An 18,593-nucleotide genomic window follows, 5' to 3' on the forward strand; every position below is an offset into this window, starting at 1 on the left:
AAGATCTTTACAAGCTAAATTTTTTAAAGACGTTAATTCAATATTAATAAATTGAGGATATAATAGATAAAAAAGTTATTCTTTCTTAATTTGTCAAAATTAACAAGTAAAAAGGATAAATAAAAAAAAATTGAACAAATAAAAAAGAACAAAGAAATACTATATCATTCCCATGTCATTTTCTTACCGATTACAGAAAATAGTTTGTAGATAACTCTTTGTTGCTCTCTCTAATTTTGATTGTGTTTTTTTTTAAATGAACAGAAGCTCTCAATTTATAGGAATGGAAAATGTCAAAAAAAAAATCTTGTATTAAATAACCGGTTGCCAATTTTCAACATAACAGATTTCTTTTGAAAAAAATTGCACCTTTTAAAATTATCGACAAAAAAATATTGCGCACCTTTTTTTCTCTCAGTAATGAGTATGGACCCCACAATCACCACTATCAATTTAAGAACATTACTGTTAAAAATAATTTATTTTTATAAACACTTTTTAAAATGACTTTTCAGAAAATAGGCTTATGTCTGTGTGAAGTAGAAACTTAAACAAAAACTTCTTTATGTAATTCACTTCTTTTACTTTCTACTACTGTTATCAAGCCTTAATTAAGCATATTATTACGTCTTTAGTTTCTCTACTCCAAACTTAACAAAAACTAAGTTGAAAAAGTGGATGGATTTGGTGGTGAGAGGAAATTACACGTCGGAGCGACAATCATCATCCTATTGTTTGGAGAGATCATTTTCTTGTTTATGCTACTCTTTCGGTAAATTTGAATGCTTAGTGTGTTCATGTTTTAATTTAAGTTTATATTTTATGCATTGACAGAGTAAAAGTTTTTTAATGATGAAAGTTGGGACTTATCAATTTTTACGTACAACCATTCTAAATATTCGTCACTAACATCTGTTGACACCTAATTTTGATCCTCCATGATAGAAATTAATTTTCGAACTTCTTAATTTCAAACGATTTGAAATAATTAATTTTTATAAAAATTCGAAATGTTTTAGAGGTTTTGATGATTTTTATTCATTTCTACAACATTTTAGGTGATAAATATGTTTTTACCTGGTTAGTATATTTAATAAAATCATCTCCAAAGACGTTACATTTTAGTTAAGTGTTTTATTAATTCGCTTTAGTTAAGTTATAGTTATTATTTTCAAGTTTTAAAATAGCCTTGTAAATTTTATAACTTTTGAATAATAAATTTGCTTTATATAATTATATATATTATTGGTATGTTTTTTTATAAATATTTGATAATCATCCCCGAAGATTTCACATTTCAAGTTAAATATTTTATTAATTTAGTTTGGTCTAAGTTATAATTGTAATTTCGAGTTAATTAATTTGCATCTAATTTAATTATGTTTTAGTTAAATTAATCAATGACGTTAAAATTAAGAAGTTTGTTAACTAATTAGATAATTCATCTTATTTAGATTTTAGCTGAAGTCGCAAATTAAATTCAATGTGGCTATACCTTATTAACGATTTTAGCCATCTCCTTTTACCCTTTTTAAACCTTTAAAGCACCAAGTATTGGGCCATTTTCAGCCCAAATCCCTCCCTTCAGCCGACCCAACTCTCAGCAGGCCCATTCCCATCCTCATATCCAACCCAATTCCAATTACTTTCCCAAAAGAACCCAACATACAACAGCAACACAGTACCAACAGGCCCCTGTAGCGTTTCTTCTTTGCAGCGAAGAAGTGTACACTCCAAACTCCAGAAAAAGTAGAAACCCAGAAGCAGACGCGTACTACAGCACCCGTCCTTCCCCCTTTTTCCTTTTGGAATGAGTCAAAACCTCAAGGAAAAAGGTGTTTAGCCGGAAGGGTGAAAGGTTTTGGAGTTTTGAATTTTGAATTTGGCCTTTTGAATCTGATTTTTTATCCCTTTCCCCCCAAAATCCGAACCCTAATTCTCCACTATAAATACCCTGTTCTTCTACAAGTTGAGGGGGGATTTTTTTTAGTTGCAAGATTTTGGGTCAGAGACAAGCGTTGAGAGAAAATTTGGGAAAAAATACAAAGGAATCGGTTGATTTTTTAAGACAGAAATACACACTGAAATTTCTAGTTACATCATTGTTTAGGACTTCTTGAAATCAAGATTTTTGTTTAGTCCTTGCTCTTGTTGTTTCTTGTTACTCATCAGAATTTTGGGAGTCACATCTCGGTGGTGGAAGACTGTTTCCGTCCAGCTCACTGATTGTTCCGTTCGCTGCCTCGAACAAGGTAAACTATTCATGACTATTTCATTCATTTTGAGTTCATAATGTTGAATCGTGTTTTGTCCTCTGTCGATTCAAAGAGGATTTTATATGATATGTTCAAGTCTATCTTTCTCTTCGTGTTAATATTTCTGAATCTGAGATACGTGTGTTTCGTTTTCGAGAGAATTTATCGTCCATCCACGCTTGCTTTTCTCTGTTTATGGCTCTTCTTGAGTTCTTTTGGTTGTTGTGCCCATTTCATTTTTGTTTGTCTATTTGTTGGTCGTTTGGACACTGCTTCATCCCATCTTGTTGAAATCGTTTTGGGTTATGAATGATGCTCTTCGGTACAAGACACATCTTTTGATTTCTTCTATAGTTCACGCATGTTGTAGCTGTTTATTATTAGTATAAATTATAGGAACTACATAATATAAGTACTAAATAACATCTTATTCCTTCTAGTTTTCTATTTACCAAAAATCTCTTAAAAATGATGTTTGCGGAATACATAGCGTTGTGCACATGATACATTAGGTTTGATACATTTCACATAGCGGGATACATAGCGTTGTGCACGGGATACATTAGGTTTGATACATTCCACATAGCGGGATACATAACATTGTGCACGAGATACATGTGAGATACATAGCGTTGTGCACGGGATACATAGCGTTTGATACATTCCACATAGCGGGATACATAGCGTTGTGCACGGAATACATGCGGGATACATAGGTAAATAAGGGATTTTTGAAATTTTTGAAATAAGTAGGGATAAATGAATATTAAGGTAAGTAAAGGAGTGCAGTTAAGTAATTTGTCCTTATTATTATTATGGATCCTGTGTTTAATCCAAATGAGCTTTCTTAATAATATGCGTATTGTTTTACTATTTGGGGCCATATACCACTTAAGACTGATTTATCTTTCCATTATATGCCTTAAGTGAGTTGGTTTTGCCTCTTTCGGGTTACGATCTATATAAATTTTACTCTCAAGTAACACACAAAATCCGCTTTTTTTTTTTTACTGTTCGTGATATCTGGGAGCTCCACCTTTCTTTTAAGTCTTGGTAGATTGAATAAATATAGAATTATAAATGCAACACCATCTGTTTAGCTGTGGTTTCTCCCGTTTCTTTTAAGCATATTGCTAGTTGTTTAAGTGAAGTATAAAGTCCATTTGGCTGCTTCTTTTCCTGTGTCCCGAACTTATTCTCCTTTTACTGTTTGGCATGGCGTGTTGTTAAATTTATGCCTTGATTTTGTTTAGATTTAGTCGGAAAATGCCTACTGCTTTATTTTCTTAGCTTGATTATTACATAATTGTGGATGTTATATTTATTTGTTTAATGGCATGACATGAGTCTTAGTGTTAGGCTTTCTTTAAATCTTGATGAATGTGCATATTTGGGGTATGTTGATTTTTTTCCCCCCCTTAAAATTGATACGAATTGAGTTGTATCTTGATGGCCAATTTTTATTTTTTTAGTAGGATACAAATTGTTGTATGAGTTAGCATTTTCCTTTGTTCCCTTATTATATTATTAATTATTAATGCATTAATCTCTCATTTTGCCTTAAGTTGCAGAATGTTGAGTTTTTTTTTTTTATAATTAATGTAGTGGTTTTGTCTCTATTTGCCTTTAGTTATAGACAACCTTGATTTTAATTAGCTTGTGTTTATTATGATGTCTCCTTTTTAAACAATTTCTTCGTGTAGTATTTTCCTTAAATGTTGGTCCGTAAATATTCATAGCATGTTTGGTCCATTTGCTTTTAGATTTAATATGTTCAATTTCTTCTTGTTATGATTCCAATTATGCTTAGCTATTTTATTAAAAATCTCATTATGATTAATTATTGATTATTATGATCTTGTCCTTTGCATGAACTCCTTCAATGAGTCTACTGAACTCCACTCACCTACATATCCGAGTTGATTTCCTATCGAGTCGGTCTTGGTCATCGTTCAAAAAACGAAAGCCGAAATATTGCAATTGGAAACTAAAATACACAGGCGGAAGAAAGGCTGAAATACAGCCTGTATACAACCGTATACACTGATATACATGGAAAAAATGCCGATATACAGGTTCAAAAAAACGAAATGCAGGTTGCAGGGGTCAAAATAGACTGTATACAGTCCGATATACACAAAAGTGGATCAAAATATGGCTTATATATATCGATATACACTTTTCATATACACAGGTCTTTGGGGAAAAAATGGGCTTAAAGTCTAATGGATTGTGCCTAAATTTGGGCTTTCTCTTGTTATTACCATTATCTATTTGTTTGTATTAACTCTCTAACCCCTTTTTATATGGTTCGTTAATTAACTTAATTAAATCCTCAAAAGATGAACCATTTGCTTATGCTAGATATATTTCAATAAAATTTTCTTTTTGTCAATTCTTGTACTATGTTTGAAAACTTATACTTAATTTTCGATGAACTTAAAATAGTTTTCATGCTTTAAATGACTAAATGAATCTAAATTATTATTTTTTAAGAAATTCAAATAAAATTCTAATCAATCTAGATTTGCCAAACGCTAATCGCGTGCAAATTAATTTGAATATTTCAATTAAGATTCAATTTTCTTAAAAAACTAAAAATTGTTCTTTTTAACTATTTTCTCAAAGTTAAATCAAATATTGTATATATATTATTTTTTTATATATTTTTTTTTTATGTCAAATCATTTTTTTTTTCAAATTAGTCAAAACTATTTTTTAGTCAAATCGCAGGTCAACCGCAAGTTAGCGGACATTCCAAGGGCCTAACACCTTGTTGGAATGTACATTGAACTTTGAACCCTGTTGTTTTCAATTGATTTTATCTGTGTAAATCTTTTTGAAAAACTTACTTTTTTTCTTGATTTTTTACTAAAAATTAAGTGGTGACTTTGATCTTTTGGAAATTCGATTTCTCTTAAATCATAAGTTTAATCGATTTTTTTGAAAACCTAGTCATTTTTCTTTTATGTATATTTTTGAGTAAAACAACATTATTACTGTTGATGATGGGAGTTGGGACTTGTCAATATTGCACCGCATTCTAAATATTCATCACTAACATATTTACTCTAGATGATGGGAGTTGGGACTTATCTAATTTCTAGGCCACCTTAAATATTCACCACTAACATTTTTGCTCTTGATGATAAGAGTTGGGACTTGTCAAATATAATGGCCACCCTAAATTGTCATTGCTTGCAACAAAATTTAAAGTGACAGAAAATATATTACAATCATAAATAAAATATGAAGAAACGTAACTTTATTGATAAATAGTGTGGGTTCAATTATGCTCATCCCTTAATTCGAGGGTTGTTTGTGGCGTATTTCTCAAAGTATGATGATTTAAATTTAATCTTTTTATGAATATTTCATGAATTTGTAAAATATTTGAGAAGCCTTTTAAGAAAATATAGTACTCTTTATATAGACATAACTTGAATTGAACACATCTTATAGAGTCCCGTAAAATTTCAATATCTACCGTCACCACTAGCATTTTTGCTCTTGATGATAATAGTGGTCAAATTTCATTGCACCCTATCTAATTTATCGGTTGCCAATTTTCAACATAGCAGATTTCCTTTCAAAAAACTTAAGGATGACTTTGAGTCTTACTCCAAAGATGAAGGTCTATTTTGAGCCTTTTCTCTCGGAGTCTTAGAACTAATTAATGTCTACAGTAGTGTTCATGTGTGTGTGTTTGTGACTTAAGTGTTTCTAAAAAAATTTACCCTGGTTTGGTTGCTCTCTGTTAAGAATTGCTGGTTTGTAGATTTTTTTTTTCCTTAGAAAATATACTATTTTGCCTTTGTTACTTTATTTTAGCTCCATGGATTGAGAATCGTCGTTTAACATTGGGTCAATTTGTATTTTTCATGTGCTCACTGGTAGCATCTCCTTGGTCCTTCTATCTTTGTTTTATTATTTCTACTCTTCTGTAATATCTAGGAATCAGTTACTGTGTATCAGTGGTTTTTTTTTTGTTTAATGTATTACATCGTCTTTTCTAGTTTATGCTTATTAGTGATAATTTGTAGGATTTCCTGTGGACCCTTTTAATCTTTATAACATCCTCTAGTTGGAATTGTATGCTCATTTATGGGAATCGTTACATATATATTTGCTTTCGTCTTTTTGTCTTATCATGTTTTTCCTTTGTTCATTTTGGCTGGATTACGTGTTAATATTTCACTTTTTCTTATGCATGTGAAATATGTCTGGGTTCGTCACGAACTCACTCCCCTTGCATTTTTGAGAGAGCCATAAAGGCTCAAATCTCTCCTTTCAAGTCAGCCAACCAAAAAAAAATAAAAATCGACAAACAGGTCCAGGAGTTGAAAGAAGAAGCAACAGATCGAGAAATTGAAAAGATTGGGCCTAAGGTCCACTCTTAATTTCAAAATAGTATTTTGTTATTTTGGACCTAAGCCCACTTATTTGTTATTACTTGTTAGTTCTTAGGACAAGTGGAAGAATTGGGCCTAAGACCCAAAAGAAAGATATTTATTTTATGTTAGACTATGACAGGTACTAGTGATTTAAATAGGCCAAAGGTCCAAAACGAAATTATGCCCAAGTGCTGATTCAGGCGGACAGAAAATCAGACTTGGGCCCAAATTTTCTTCTTTACTTCGTTATTTTATATTTGTTTACCTGTCATTACCTGCTGTTAATCTTAAGGTTACTACAATTTAATTTTCCCAATAGATAGCCATTCAGAACTAATTTTCTAAAAAGCAACTAATTAAGCATTCACTTCCTCCGATATAAAATATAATCTTGTAAGATATTGTACTTAGGTGATATCTCACTTAGATAGTAGTCCCATATTTTCCTCCCTTTTCCCCCTTTAAAATGGTTCTAACTATAAAAATTGTACAAATCAAATTAAGTTAATTTTTAGTCAAATGATTAATTGCCGGATAATCGCATTAGTGGGTGTTCTAGATGCTTTAAAACCCTTCCTAGAACACTAATAAAAACCCCGAACCCCTTTTAAGTTTTCATTAGATTTCTGTTTTAATCTTTTGAAAACAATAGTTTCTTAATTTACTTTAAAATTAAGTGGCGACTCTTAAAATCAGTCTAACTAATATTTGTAAATAAAACAAATATTACTTTGATATTGAAATGTTATCTCAAATATATAATTCCTTGATGAGAGTTCTCTAATTTGGCATAATTAGGTAACAAGTGACATATTTCAGAAATACTTTTATGGAGGAAAAAGTGCAAGCAATAGAATTAAATATTTTTTTCATTCTTCTAGAATGAACTTAAATTAAATAATTAGTACTATTGTTCTGTAAGTGCACAATAGCATATTTTCTTTGGCTCTCTATGGTATACTTTAAATCATTTTAGCAACAATTAACAAAGACGAAAAGAAAGAGAAAGCAAAAGCACTAAACCTGTAAATAATTTTTTTTTGTTTACAAATTATGGAGAGAAATGATTGTCTCTTCACTTATTGTTACCTGCCTTTATCATAATGATGATGGAGTAGAGTATAGAGTTATTAAAAAATTCTTGCTTAAATTATCTAGTTTCCGAAATATTTTTGGAAAAAAATTGTTTGTAAATGGGCACTTAAAAACGAGTTCTCAAGTCCAAACACACTCAAACATCTATGTTTCCGATATTCATAATTTGAGATTTTTGAACTAAACTTTTCAAGTACGTACTCAACGGTGCTATCCATATTTTCTTCTAAATCTTGAGTTACACACCAACCCAAGTTTAGAGTGAGATTATTATTTATTATTACATAGAATCTCAACTTCAAAATTCAATCAACCATTCAAAATTTTGACATAAGATTTTAATTTGATTTCCATCGATTGAAAAATGATAAAACAATAAAAGAATTTTTTTGACACCTTCTTCTCACCCATTTTTTGGTACGAAAATAATTTTTGGTAATGTAATGGTGAAATGAGTTGTGATTATGGTTTACCGGTTGATGGTCTAGTGGTGAAATAATTGTATTTCGTCAGTATGTCACGTGTATTTACATTATATATGGGCCAAACACATATACATCCCCTCTAATTTGTCCACATTTTTATTTTGACACTTTATCTTAGCCTTGTTCCATTTCAATCCTTAAATTCCATTTTTTATGTACCATTTTAACACGAAATACTATTTTTGTGATTTCTTTATTTTTATATATATTCTTCAATTGCAACTTCTTATTTTAAATCGACATGTGTCAGTTAATTTTAGTTAAAAAATTAAAAATTAACAAAAAATAATTCTTTTTAAAAAATAATAATTTGTTTTTAAGAGTGTTATGTATTTTTGTGTGAAAAATAACCGACAAAATTGTGTTGATTTTCTTTCTTTAAAATCACTGACAACCTAACAAAGTCAGTCGAGTTTTAACATTGTTTAGTAGTGTTATTAACAATGAACAAGAGTTTTTTTTTAGTAGTGTTATTAACAAAGTCAGTCGAGTTTTTTTGAAGATGAGTTTTTTTATTTGTATTGATTTATATTAAAAATTAAAAGTGAGTATTTGCGTTAAATTTAGATAGCCTAGATGATAAGAAAAAATAAATAAGTAGTGTTATTTAATTTAATTGAATGTTTAAGAAAGAAAATCAAAGAACTTTCGTCAATTTATTTTCATGCAAAAATACAGAGAAATATCAAAAAATAATATTATTGTTTGAAAATTTTTATGTTCGTTCGCGAATGTTTAATTTTTTTACGAAAATTAATAGGCACACGTCTATTTTTTGAAAATAAGAAATTGCTATTGAAGAGCATATATAAAAACAAATCATAAAAATTAGTGCAAGTGTTTAAATGGTACAGAAACAATGGAATTTAAGGGTTAAAATGAAAGAAGGCTAAGTTGGAGTGCCAAAATGAAAAATGAAGGCAAGTTTGAGGAGTTGTGTATGTGTTTGGCATAATACATAAAGAGAAAAGACATAAAGTCACCATTGAAGTTGTTCCGAATTTTTAAAAAGACTCCTTAACTTTGCAACCATCCTATTACCCCACTAAACAATTATGAACTGATATTATTATATCATTTTTTGATTAGCCCCAGATTTTAAGAAACAAGTGTGTTCACACTCCAATCATTACATGACACGTGTTAATTTAATTAATTTTTTTTTTTTCATTTTAAGTTTTTTCTTTCTCTCTCTTTCTCTCTTAATATTTGACTTATTTTAATTTTGATTTTATCTTAAATTCCACTTCATCTTTCACCCCCCACTTTCAAGGAGATCCATCCCTCCATTTTCTTTCTTTTACTTCACCTCCCACCCTCACCCCACCCCCCATGTCAAGTTGAACCCCTCTCTCTTGTTTTTCTTTTCTTCTTCTCCAATCAAATTCTTTATTTCAATGATTTTTTTTAGAAAAAAACCATACTATTTTCTAGACTTTATTGAATTATTGATAACAAAACTAATTATTTTTCTAAGAAAATTTAAAATTATGAAGGTATCATCAATTACTCCTTTTCATATAACTTCAAAATTAAAAATGATAATTTTAAAAGAATCAATGAATTCTCCAAAATTGAAAGAACTTGATTGAAATCGGATAAAAAAACTATATGATACCTCCTAATCATCTTGAAATCTAATGAGATTATCAAATTGTTCAAAATGTAAGAAATTATTTAGATAAAGTTTTAAAATTAAAGAGAGTAAAACTAATAGTAGTAAAAAAGGAAGGTGAAGTTGTGGTAAAAATGGTGAAATTGAAAGTGAGAAGCTTCAATGGAGATGACAATGAATGTTTGAAGAAGAAAGAAGAAAGAAAGATAAAAAATGATAAGGAAAAAAAGTTAAAATAATAAGAAAGTATATTTTACAATAAAATACTTGTAAAAATAAAATTATATTAGTTCTTTTAGGTAGCTCACTCTCTTTGAGAGAGTGCACACACTCTCTATGTAAGGTGGACAAAAAATGATGTAATAATATCAGTTCAAGATTATTTAGTGGGTAATAGGACGCCCGCATAGTTAATGTGTCTTTTTGAAAATTTGGGACAAGTTCAGTTGTCACCTTATGTCTATAAACATGACTCTTAACTTGGCTTCAATTGACAACTATGATCTTTAGCTTTGGGTGTGAACAAGTAGACACTTAAACTTGTATAAAATTGAACAAATAGACACACTCGTCCTACATGACAATTTTGTGTCCTACATGTATTATGTCACGTAGGACACATGTGTCTACTTGTTCCATTTTATACAAGGTTAAATGTCTACTTGTGAAATCACAAAGTTGGAGGATATAGTTGTTAGTTGAAGCCAAGTTAAGGATCATGTTTATGTATTATGCCTAAAATTAATGATGTACGATGTATGTCAAGTGTATATATGTCCAGTGGTGGTTATGGTTGTCTAGTGGCGGTAGAGTGATTATTTTGTGTATGTCATCTAATGTATATCAATATTAGATACATGATACACATGTAACTTACATAGATACAATAATATAAATCTATCAAGTTATTTCTAACTTGCTTTTGAAAATTTCATCGATGTTCATAGAACTAGAGTTTCCATAATTTATATATGTTTACCCTAGTTATTCATATACGATTTATAAAAATTCATGATAAATTACCCTGTTTGTTTTGGCAAGCAAAATATACAAACGAAGTTCTAAAAGATTCCTAAATGTATAAATACAAAATTTGTATATACTTACCTTGTTTGAATATTTGCAAGCGAAATATACAAATGGAAAAACGAAATATACAAACCACAACCTCCATAGCAAACTGAACTATGACTATGGAGCGCAATTACGAGAACTATAGCTAGAGCCCTATTATATCTATTATCCTTGCTATTTTTGAAATTTACTCTACTATTGATAGTGGGAGTCGGGACTTGACAAATTTCACAGCTATCCTAAATATTCACCATTAACATTTTTGTTGTCGATGATGGGAGTTGGGACTTGTTAAAATATAATGGCCACCATAAATAGTCCCATTAACATTTTTACTCTTGATGTTGGTGTTTACATCCATACTTTATTCAAATAGGACGAAACATTATGGTAACTCAAAGAATAATTTAATTAATTCAATTCAATTTAATTTAATTTTTTTTAAAGAATAAAAGATTTTAAGAGTCGCCACCTAATTTTAGAAAAAACGAGGAAACCAATTAATTAATCTAAAAGAATGTCTACGAAACCAATAGATTTTAGGTAAGAATTCAAGCTATTTCGAAGGGAAGGTATTAGGCAACCGTCGAAATCCACAATTGTGGGTCCCAACTGAATTCTTTTTTTCAAACTGAGGAGGAGTTAAAAAATGTGATATACACAAATAATAAAATAAAACAATAATATAATAAGCGACCTAAGGTTTTCCCAACGTCACTATATACAAAATAGTGAATAAAGAATGTAATCCGAACTTCATTCGAATAGCTTCAATGGGAATTAAGCAACTTCGGGCACATGTAAAGACACTTAGTAAAAGTGTTAGTACTAAATAAATATGAATAAAAATAAATGAATCAAATAATAACTTAAAAATAAAAACATGTGTTATTAACATGGGAGACCTTGAAAATCGACGATAATTTCTTCATCGGCTAATTTAACATATAAAATAAATGAACTTAAACTAAATTTTCTTCTTTTAAAATAGGGAGGCCTAAAAAACCAATTGAGAGATTTTTTCATTTGCCAATTTTAACTTGTAATTATTAAATGTCAATTCGAGATAGCAACCGAAAGTAAAAATAGGACGAATCATACAAAAATAATTCAAGGAAATAACAATCAACAATGGATAATTGGAATAACTTTACATATTGCCTTAAACTCCAAGGCTCACCACTGTTATGGTAGATAAAGAATATTCAAAATAAAGAAAGAGAAAAACAAATCCAAGGCAGTGAACAATAAAATATAAAACAACAATTCAAAGTGCCAATAATCATTGGAAAGCAAATCATTACTACTAAATAATTTAATGTGTAGAACAATTGCAGCACAACATGCATAATTCCATATAAACAACATAACAATAGTTCAACATAGAGGGTAATATAACAATAGTTCAACATAGAGGCTAAAATCACTAGCTAATAAAATATTTTTTTATGAAAATCTTATTCGTATTTAACTGTATTTTTACACTGCGCAAAAAATATCAAAATAAATATAAATAAAATTAAGAAATAAAATATTTTTTAACAAATAAAATAAATGGCATTAAAAAATGTAATTTAACAAAAAATAATTTTTTAATCAAACTGAACAAATATTTAAACATATTCAACCGACTATGACCAAAAGAATGTAATCAAAACTGACTGATAAAAATCCTAAAATTTTGTGAAATAAGGATAAATATCGATAAACTTATTTAAAATTATAAAAAATATATTTGAACTATTGAATGAATAAAACTTAAAAATTATGAATTTTGAAAATGTTATGCTAAAATTGGATGTCAACCGTTGGGGAATGGTCAAATTTCACGTCCACCCTAAATATATAATTAGCACTACCAATTTATATCTTTATAAATAGTCCCACTAACATTTTTGCTCTTGATGGTGGGAGTGGCCAAATTGCATGGCCACCCTAAATATATAATTACCACTACCAATTTAAATCTTTAAAAATAGTCCCACTAACATTTTTGCTCTTGATGGTGGGAGTAGTCAAATTTCATGTCCACCCTAAATAATTACCACTACCAATTTAAATCTTTATAAATAGGCTTATGTCTGTGTGAACTAGTAACTTGAAAAAAAAATCTTTTATGTAATTCACTTCTCTTACTTCTCTTTAGTTTCTCTACTCCAAACTCTACCAAAACTCAGTTGAAAAAATGGATGGATTTGATGGTGAGGCAGAGATTACACGTCGAAGTGACAATCATCATCCTACTGTTTGGGGAGATCATTTTCTTGCCTATGCTAATCTCTTGGTAAATTTGAATGCCTAGTGTGTTCATGTTTTATGTGTCGGCTGAGTAAAGATTTTTTTTTACACTTTCAAGTCACTCGAAAATATTTATAAGTAAGCGTTTTAAAATTATAAAATTTGTAATCTTGAAAATAAGATAAGGTAATCTATGACAACATATAAAAATAAGTATGACCTAATAATATAAACATGTAATCATGTATTCCCTTACTACCTTAAACTCTTATTTTTACTGTGACAGTACTGTCTATGCTTTTGTCCATTTGTTTTCAGTTGAAACACTTTTGATCCATATTATATTCTGCTTGCAAATAATATTTGGAGGACAAAAAAATATATATCTAAACAAAAGTTATTTATTTACACGTATAGGGAGCCAATGAATTGGAAGAGAAGGAACATAAGGATCTAAAAGAAGAAGTGAGAAAAATGCTAGTGATTTCTCCTTCCAAATCTTTGCAAAAAATTGAACTTATCAACACAATCCAATTGCTTGGAGTGGCATACCATTTTGAACATGAGATTGAGGAATCATTGAGTAACATCTATAATGGTTATGAAGAATGGATTGGTGAATTTTGTGAAAGTGGCAGTGGCCTTCATGTTGTTGCTCTAAGCTTTCGATTACTTAGGCAGCAAGGTTACTATGTCTCATCTGGTAATTAATACTCCCTCCAATTCAATTTCTATGACACTACTTGACTAGATACAACATTTAAAAACCCAAAGAAGCTTTTTAACACTTATGGTCTAAAACAATCTTAAATATCCGTGATAAATTGTCTCAATAAGGTTAAAACAAAATAGACAATTGTACAATATTACTCGAGCTTGTTTGTTGGTTTTTCTTGACCCCTACCATGTTGATATATGACAAAAAGTTACAAGAGGTTAGAGGGGGACATGGACCTTACCTCTAACCTATCAGAGGACTAGTACTAAGAGTAACACCAAAAAAGCTGATGAGAAGGAGTAGCCTATACAAGATTTTCTCATCCTAATCAAGAGTCATACTAACTTACAAAAAAAATTACTCTTTTCTAACTAACTAATTTGTATTACTCAACTACCCCTTCACTACTTTATCTTCAAGTAACTCTCATTTCATCAATACAAGCATTAACATTGCTAAGAATTTTGATGGTCTCCTGGATGATAGGTTTCATCTTGAGATTGGTATAGCTCCCATCAGTATTTAATTTTATAACTCCTGCATCTGGCATACTCCCAGCTTATTTGTTGATAATTAAGATTTTAACTTTTACACACTAACGTATGAATACATATTTTGAAACAGATGTTTTTAGAAAGTTCATCGATGACCAAGGAAATTATAATAAAGCATTGGTTAATGACATGCAAGGATTATTAAGCTTGTACGAGGCAACACAATTCAGAGTACATGATGAAGAAATTTTGGATGAAGCAGTTAATTTTACCACCATTCATTTGAAGTTAATGTTGCCTAAATTGAGTAATTCTCTGTCGATACAAGTGAGCAATGCACTAAAGTATCCAATCAACAAAACTATAGCCAGAGTAGCAACTAGAAAATACATATCGTTTTACCAAGAAGATAAATCATGTGATCAAGTGTTATTTAATTTTGCGAAATTGGACTTCAATACATTGCAGAAGATGCATAAAATGGAGCTATGTGATATCACAAGGTAACTAGCAAGATACACAATTAATAATATCACAACACTGTTTTATTTTAAAAAAAATATTTTTATTGATTTTGAGATTTAACTTTATATTTTAGGTGGTGGAAAGAATTGAACTTGGCAAATGAACTACCTTTTGCAAGAGACAGAGTGGTTGAGTTGTACTTTTGGTCTTTGGGTGTGTACTTTGAGCCCCAATATAATGTTGCCAGGAAAATACTAACCAAAGTGTTATGTTTCGTTTCAATTACTGATGACATCTATGATACATATGGAACACTCCATGAACTTACTCTCCTTACAAACGCAATAGAAAGGTATGCTTTTTTTTTTTTTGGTAACATTAATTATACTATATCTTCATTGCAGTTTATTTTCCTAACATTTATTTTTAGTCCATCCAAAGGTAACAAATGAAAACCTCACAATTTGTAAAAACTATCACAAATTTTCACTACTCAATCTTACCAAATAAGCATTAATTAAATCATAGTTCATATTTCATAATTAAAAAGTAACAAAATATCTAAGGCGCCACATTAATAAATAAAGTATCTCCATATTTTTCCTATGAATAAATGTTTGTAGTTACATGTTATTACAAATTTTTATAATACACATAATTTTACAAACATTAATCAGTCAATAATAATAATACCTAAATATTCTTAAATATAATCATCCCACGTGGTACAGATAACTCTTCATGTCGAATATGAATTGATTTTTATATTTTGCGAACTTTAAAATGATGGAACATCTTTAAGTTTTACATTTTAAAAGGAAATGAAAGGGTCAAAATGCTCTTAAACTTTGTAAAACTGAACAAAAGTGTCATCAGTACTTAGTAGTTTGGTTAAAAAATGTCTCCATTATTAATAATTTGACCTAAAAATGTATATATTGTTACTCAATTGGATCAAAATATCTTTTCTAATAAACATATTATTTCTTTTCCTTTTAAAACCATTCTTTTCCAAATAAGAATATTTTTTTTCAACAACATCACCTATATTGTACGTTTACAATGGGTGGAACATCGACGCTGCAGAAGATCTAGCGTCCTATATGAAACTCTTTTACACTGCTCTCCTACATCTTTACAATGAAGTGGAGAAAGAGTTGGCAAAGGAGAACAAGTCCTTTCGAGTCAACTTTGCTATTAGTGAGGTAATTATGTGATACATATTAATTATTACTCCTAATGATCCAGCTTCCTATTAGTTTGTTTCACAAAGAATGATTTATTTCCATTTTTATCAATTCTTTGATTTCACTTTTCCATATGACATGTTTAATTTAGGATCATAAGATTAAAAAGTCTTACTCCCTTCATCCAGGGGGGAGCTAAGTGGATTTCGTGGCTTCAGACGAACCCGGTAGCTTTTTCATAGAACTTGTATTTGTATTAAAAAATTTAAATAAATACAAATGTACATTAACTTGAAAACCCTTGACAAAATTAATTAATGGCTTAGTGGGAAGGATGGGGTTATGGAAATGCTTTACACGCTAAAGTTGTGCTTTTTAAAAAAAGTTCCTAAAATTTAGAACCCTAAACTCTTATTCCTGACTCCACCTATGCGGCTCCGTCCCATTTTATGTGGCATTATTTAACTTGACATGTTAAAGAAAAAAAACTTTTAAAACTTGTGGTCTAAAACAATCTTTAGATATTTGTTTGACTAAGAATCATTTCATTAAGGGTAAAATGAGAATTTTAAAGTTAATTTTTTTCTAATTATAGTAATTTGACTTTGTTTAGGATGAACTAAAAAGGAAAGAATATCATATAAAATGAAAAGGAGAGAGTATTTATTTTCTTAAACTCTGCGAAAAATTAAATTAGGTCATTCATTTTTAAAGAAATGAGGTAATTAATTTCAGATGAAAAAGTTGGTGAGAGCTTATTTTCAAGAGGCGAAATGGTATCATGGGAACACAATCCCCAGAATGGAGGAGGAGTATATGAAGAATGGAATTCAAACTAGCGTTATCCCAAATCTTACTGTTGCTTCTTGGTTAGGCATGGGCGATGAAGCAACCAAAGAGGCATTCAAATGGATTATAACACAACCTCCAATTCTCATCGCTTCCTCTATTATTGCAAGATTGTTGAATGATATTGTATCACATGAGGTATATAAATTCTCACATCTTCATGTGTATTCAATGCATACTTTATGTATAGCTAAGCTATATTTAGTTTTTTAAGTGTATCATAATGTATAGTCAGCGTGTAATTCATGTATATATACACTATATTGTATAGCCAGTATATATTTCCTAGGAAAAAAATACTTGGATGAGTTACCTTTTAATAAATAATTACGAATTTTAACAATGTTTTTTTTTTATTATCATTTATAGCAATACATAGTAATATTATGATAAATCTGACATATGTATTAAAAGTGAATTATGTATGCAATATATATGTATTATAACTGCTTTAAAATATATTATGCTTGTTTGGTAAAAAATTGACACATTATATTAAAATGTGTGATAAAATGTATTATCCATCAATAAAACTTGTATTAAATGTGTTTTATAAATTTTTCTCTGTAAAATATATTAAAACTGTATTATAAATGTATTAAAAGTGATCAAGTAAAAAAATGTTATTGCTATAAATGGTAAATATTTTCTTAATATGGTATATTTATGTAAGTTTTCCTATTTTCTATGACTTTTGGCAAGCTATAGTGTATAATCAGTATACTTCCTATAGTATTTTGCTATTATTTTTATGTAAATAAAACATGGCTATATTTTTTATAAATTAATTACTTTATTTTTTATATTTGAAATTATCTCTTATTATTATTATTATTATTATTATTATTATTATTATTATTATTATTATTATTATTATTATTATTATTATTCAATAGTTATTGTTTTTATAGTATTGGTTATCCTTACTATTTTAGTTATTAATATTGTTCTTTTCTTGAGCCGAGGTTCTATAGAAAGTCACATCTCTATCCCTTCAAAGGTAAGAGCAAGAGTAAGATCTGTGTACAATTCATTTTTTTAGGCTTTATTTATGGGAATACACTGGAATTTTTTTATTTTTTTTTATCTTTTTATTTCTCTTGCGATCTCGTCTCTTGTGTACTTGTTATTCTAATGGTTGTTGCTCATGTGATACGCAGAGAGAAATAGAAAGAGGAGATGTAGCTTCAGGTATTGATTGTTACATGAATGAATATGATGCCACAAAGGAAGAAGCTTACATGGGGATAAGGAAAATAATAGAGAATAATTGGAAGGATTTGAATCAACGATGCCTAAAACCAACAACAGTACCAAGAGTTTTGCTCATGACAGTGCTTAACCTTATTAGGACATCAGAATTCTTTTATAAAGATGAAGATGCTTATACTTTTTCCAAAAATAACTTAAAAGACGTCATTTCTATGGTGCTTGTTGATCCCATTAAAGTATGAAAGCAAATAAAAGGACAAAATAAAGAAATTGTAATCCTCTAGAATGCTTATATTTCTTTCACACTTAATTGTGGATGTTTATTTGTTACTCCAATAAGCAGCTTTGTAAATATTTGCGCACCTTTTAAGATCTTTCATTAAGTCGAGGTACATGAATATATGATTGCATTAACATCTTGGTTGATGCATGAGTTTAAATATCACTATTATTTAATATTTAATTAATTAAATAGATATTAATATTTAATTATTTTTGGGGTAAGATAAGGA

At 29.3% G+C, this 18,593-nt stretch overlaps 1 protein-coding gene across 1 annotated transcript; it reads left to right on the top strand.

The window, feature by feature from the left end:
- The first annotated feature begins 13,103 nt into the window (after nucleotides 1-13,103).
- Nucleotides 13,104-18,323, top strand: LOC125810469 (sesquiterpene synthase 15b-like). Its single transcript, XM_049489941.1, has 7 exons — nucleotides 13,104-13,202; nucleotides 13,574-13,859; nucleotides 14,499-14,871; nucleotides 14,967-15,184; nucleotides 15,899-16,038; nucleotides 16,756-17,007; nucleotides 18,030-18,323. The coding sequence occupies exons 1-7, from the start codon at nucleotides 13,104-13,106 to the stop codon at nucleotides 18,321-18,323; spliced, it is 1,662 nt and encodes a 553-aa protein (XP_049345898.1).
- The last annotated feature ends 270 nt before the right edge of the window (nucleotides 18,324-18,593 follow it).

Source organism: Solanum verrucosum, unplaced genomic scaffold, assembly GCF_900185275.1.
Source record: "Solanum verrucosum unplaced genomic scaffold, falcon-dt-bn FXZP01000118.1, whole genome shotgun sequence".
NCBI classification, from domain to species: domain Eukaryota; kingdom Viridiplantae; phylum Streptophyta; class Magnoliopsida; order Solanales; family Solanaceae; genus Solanum; species Solanum verrucosum.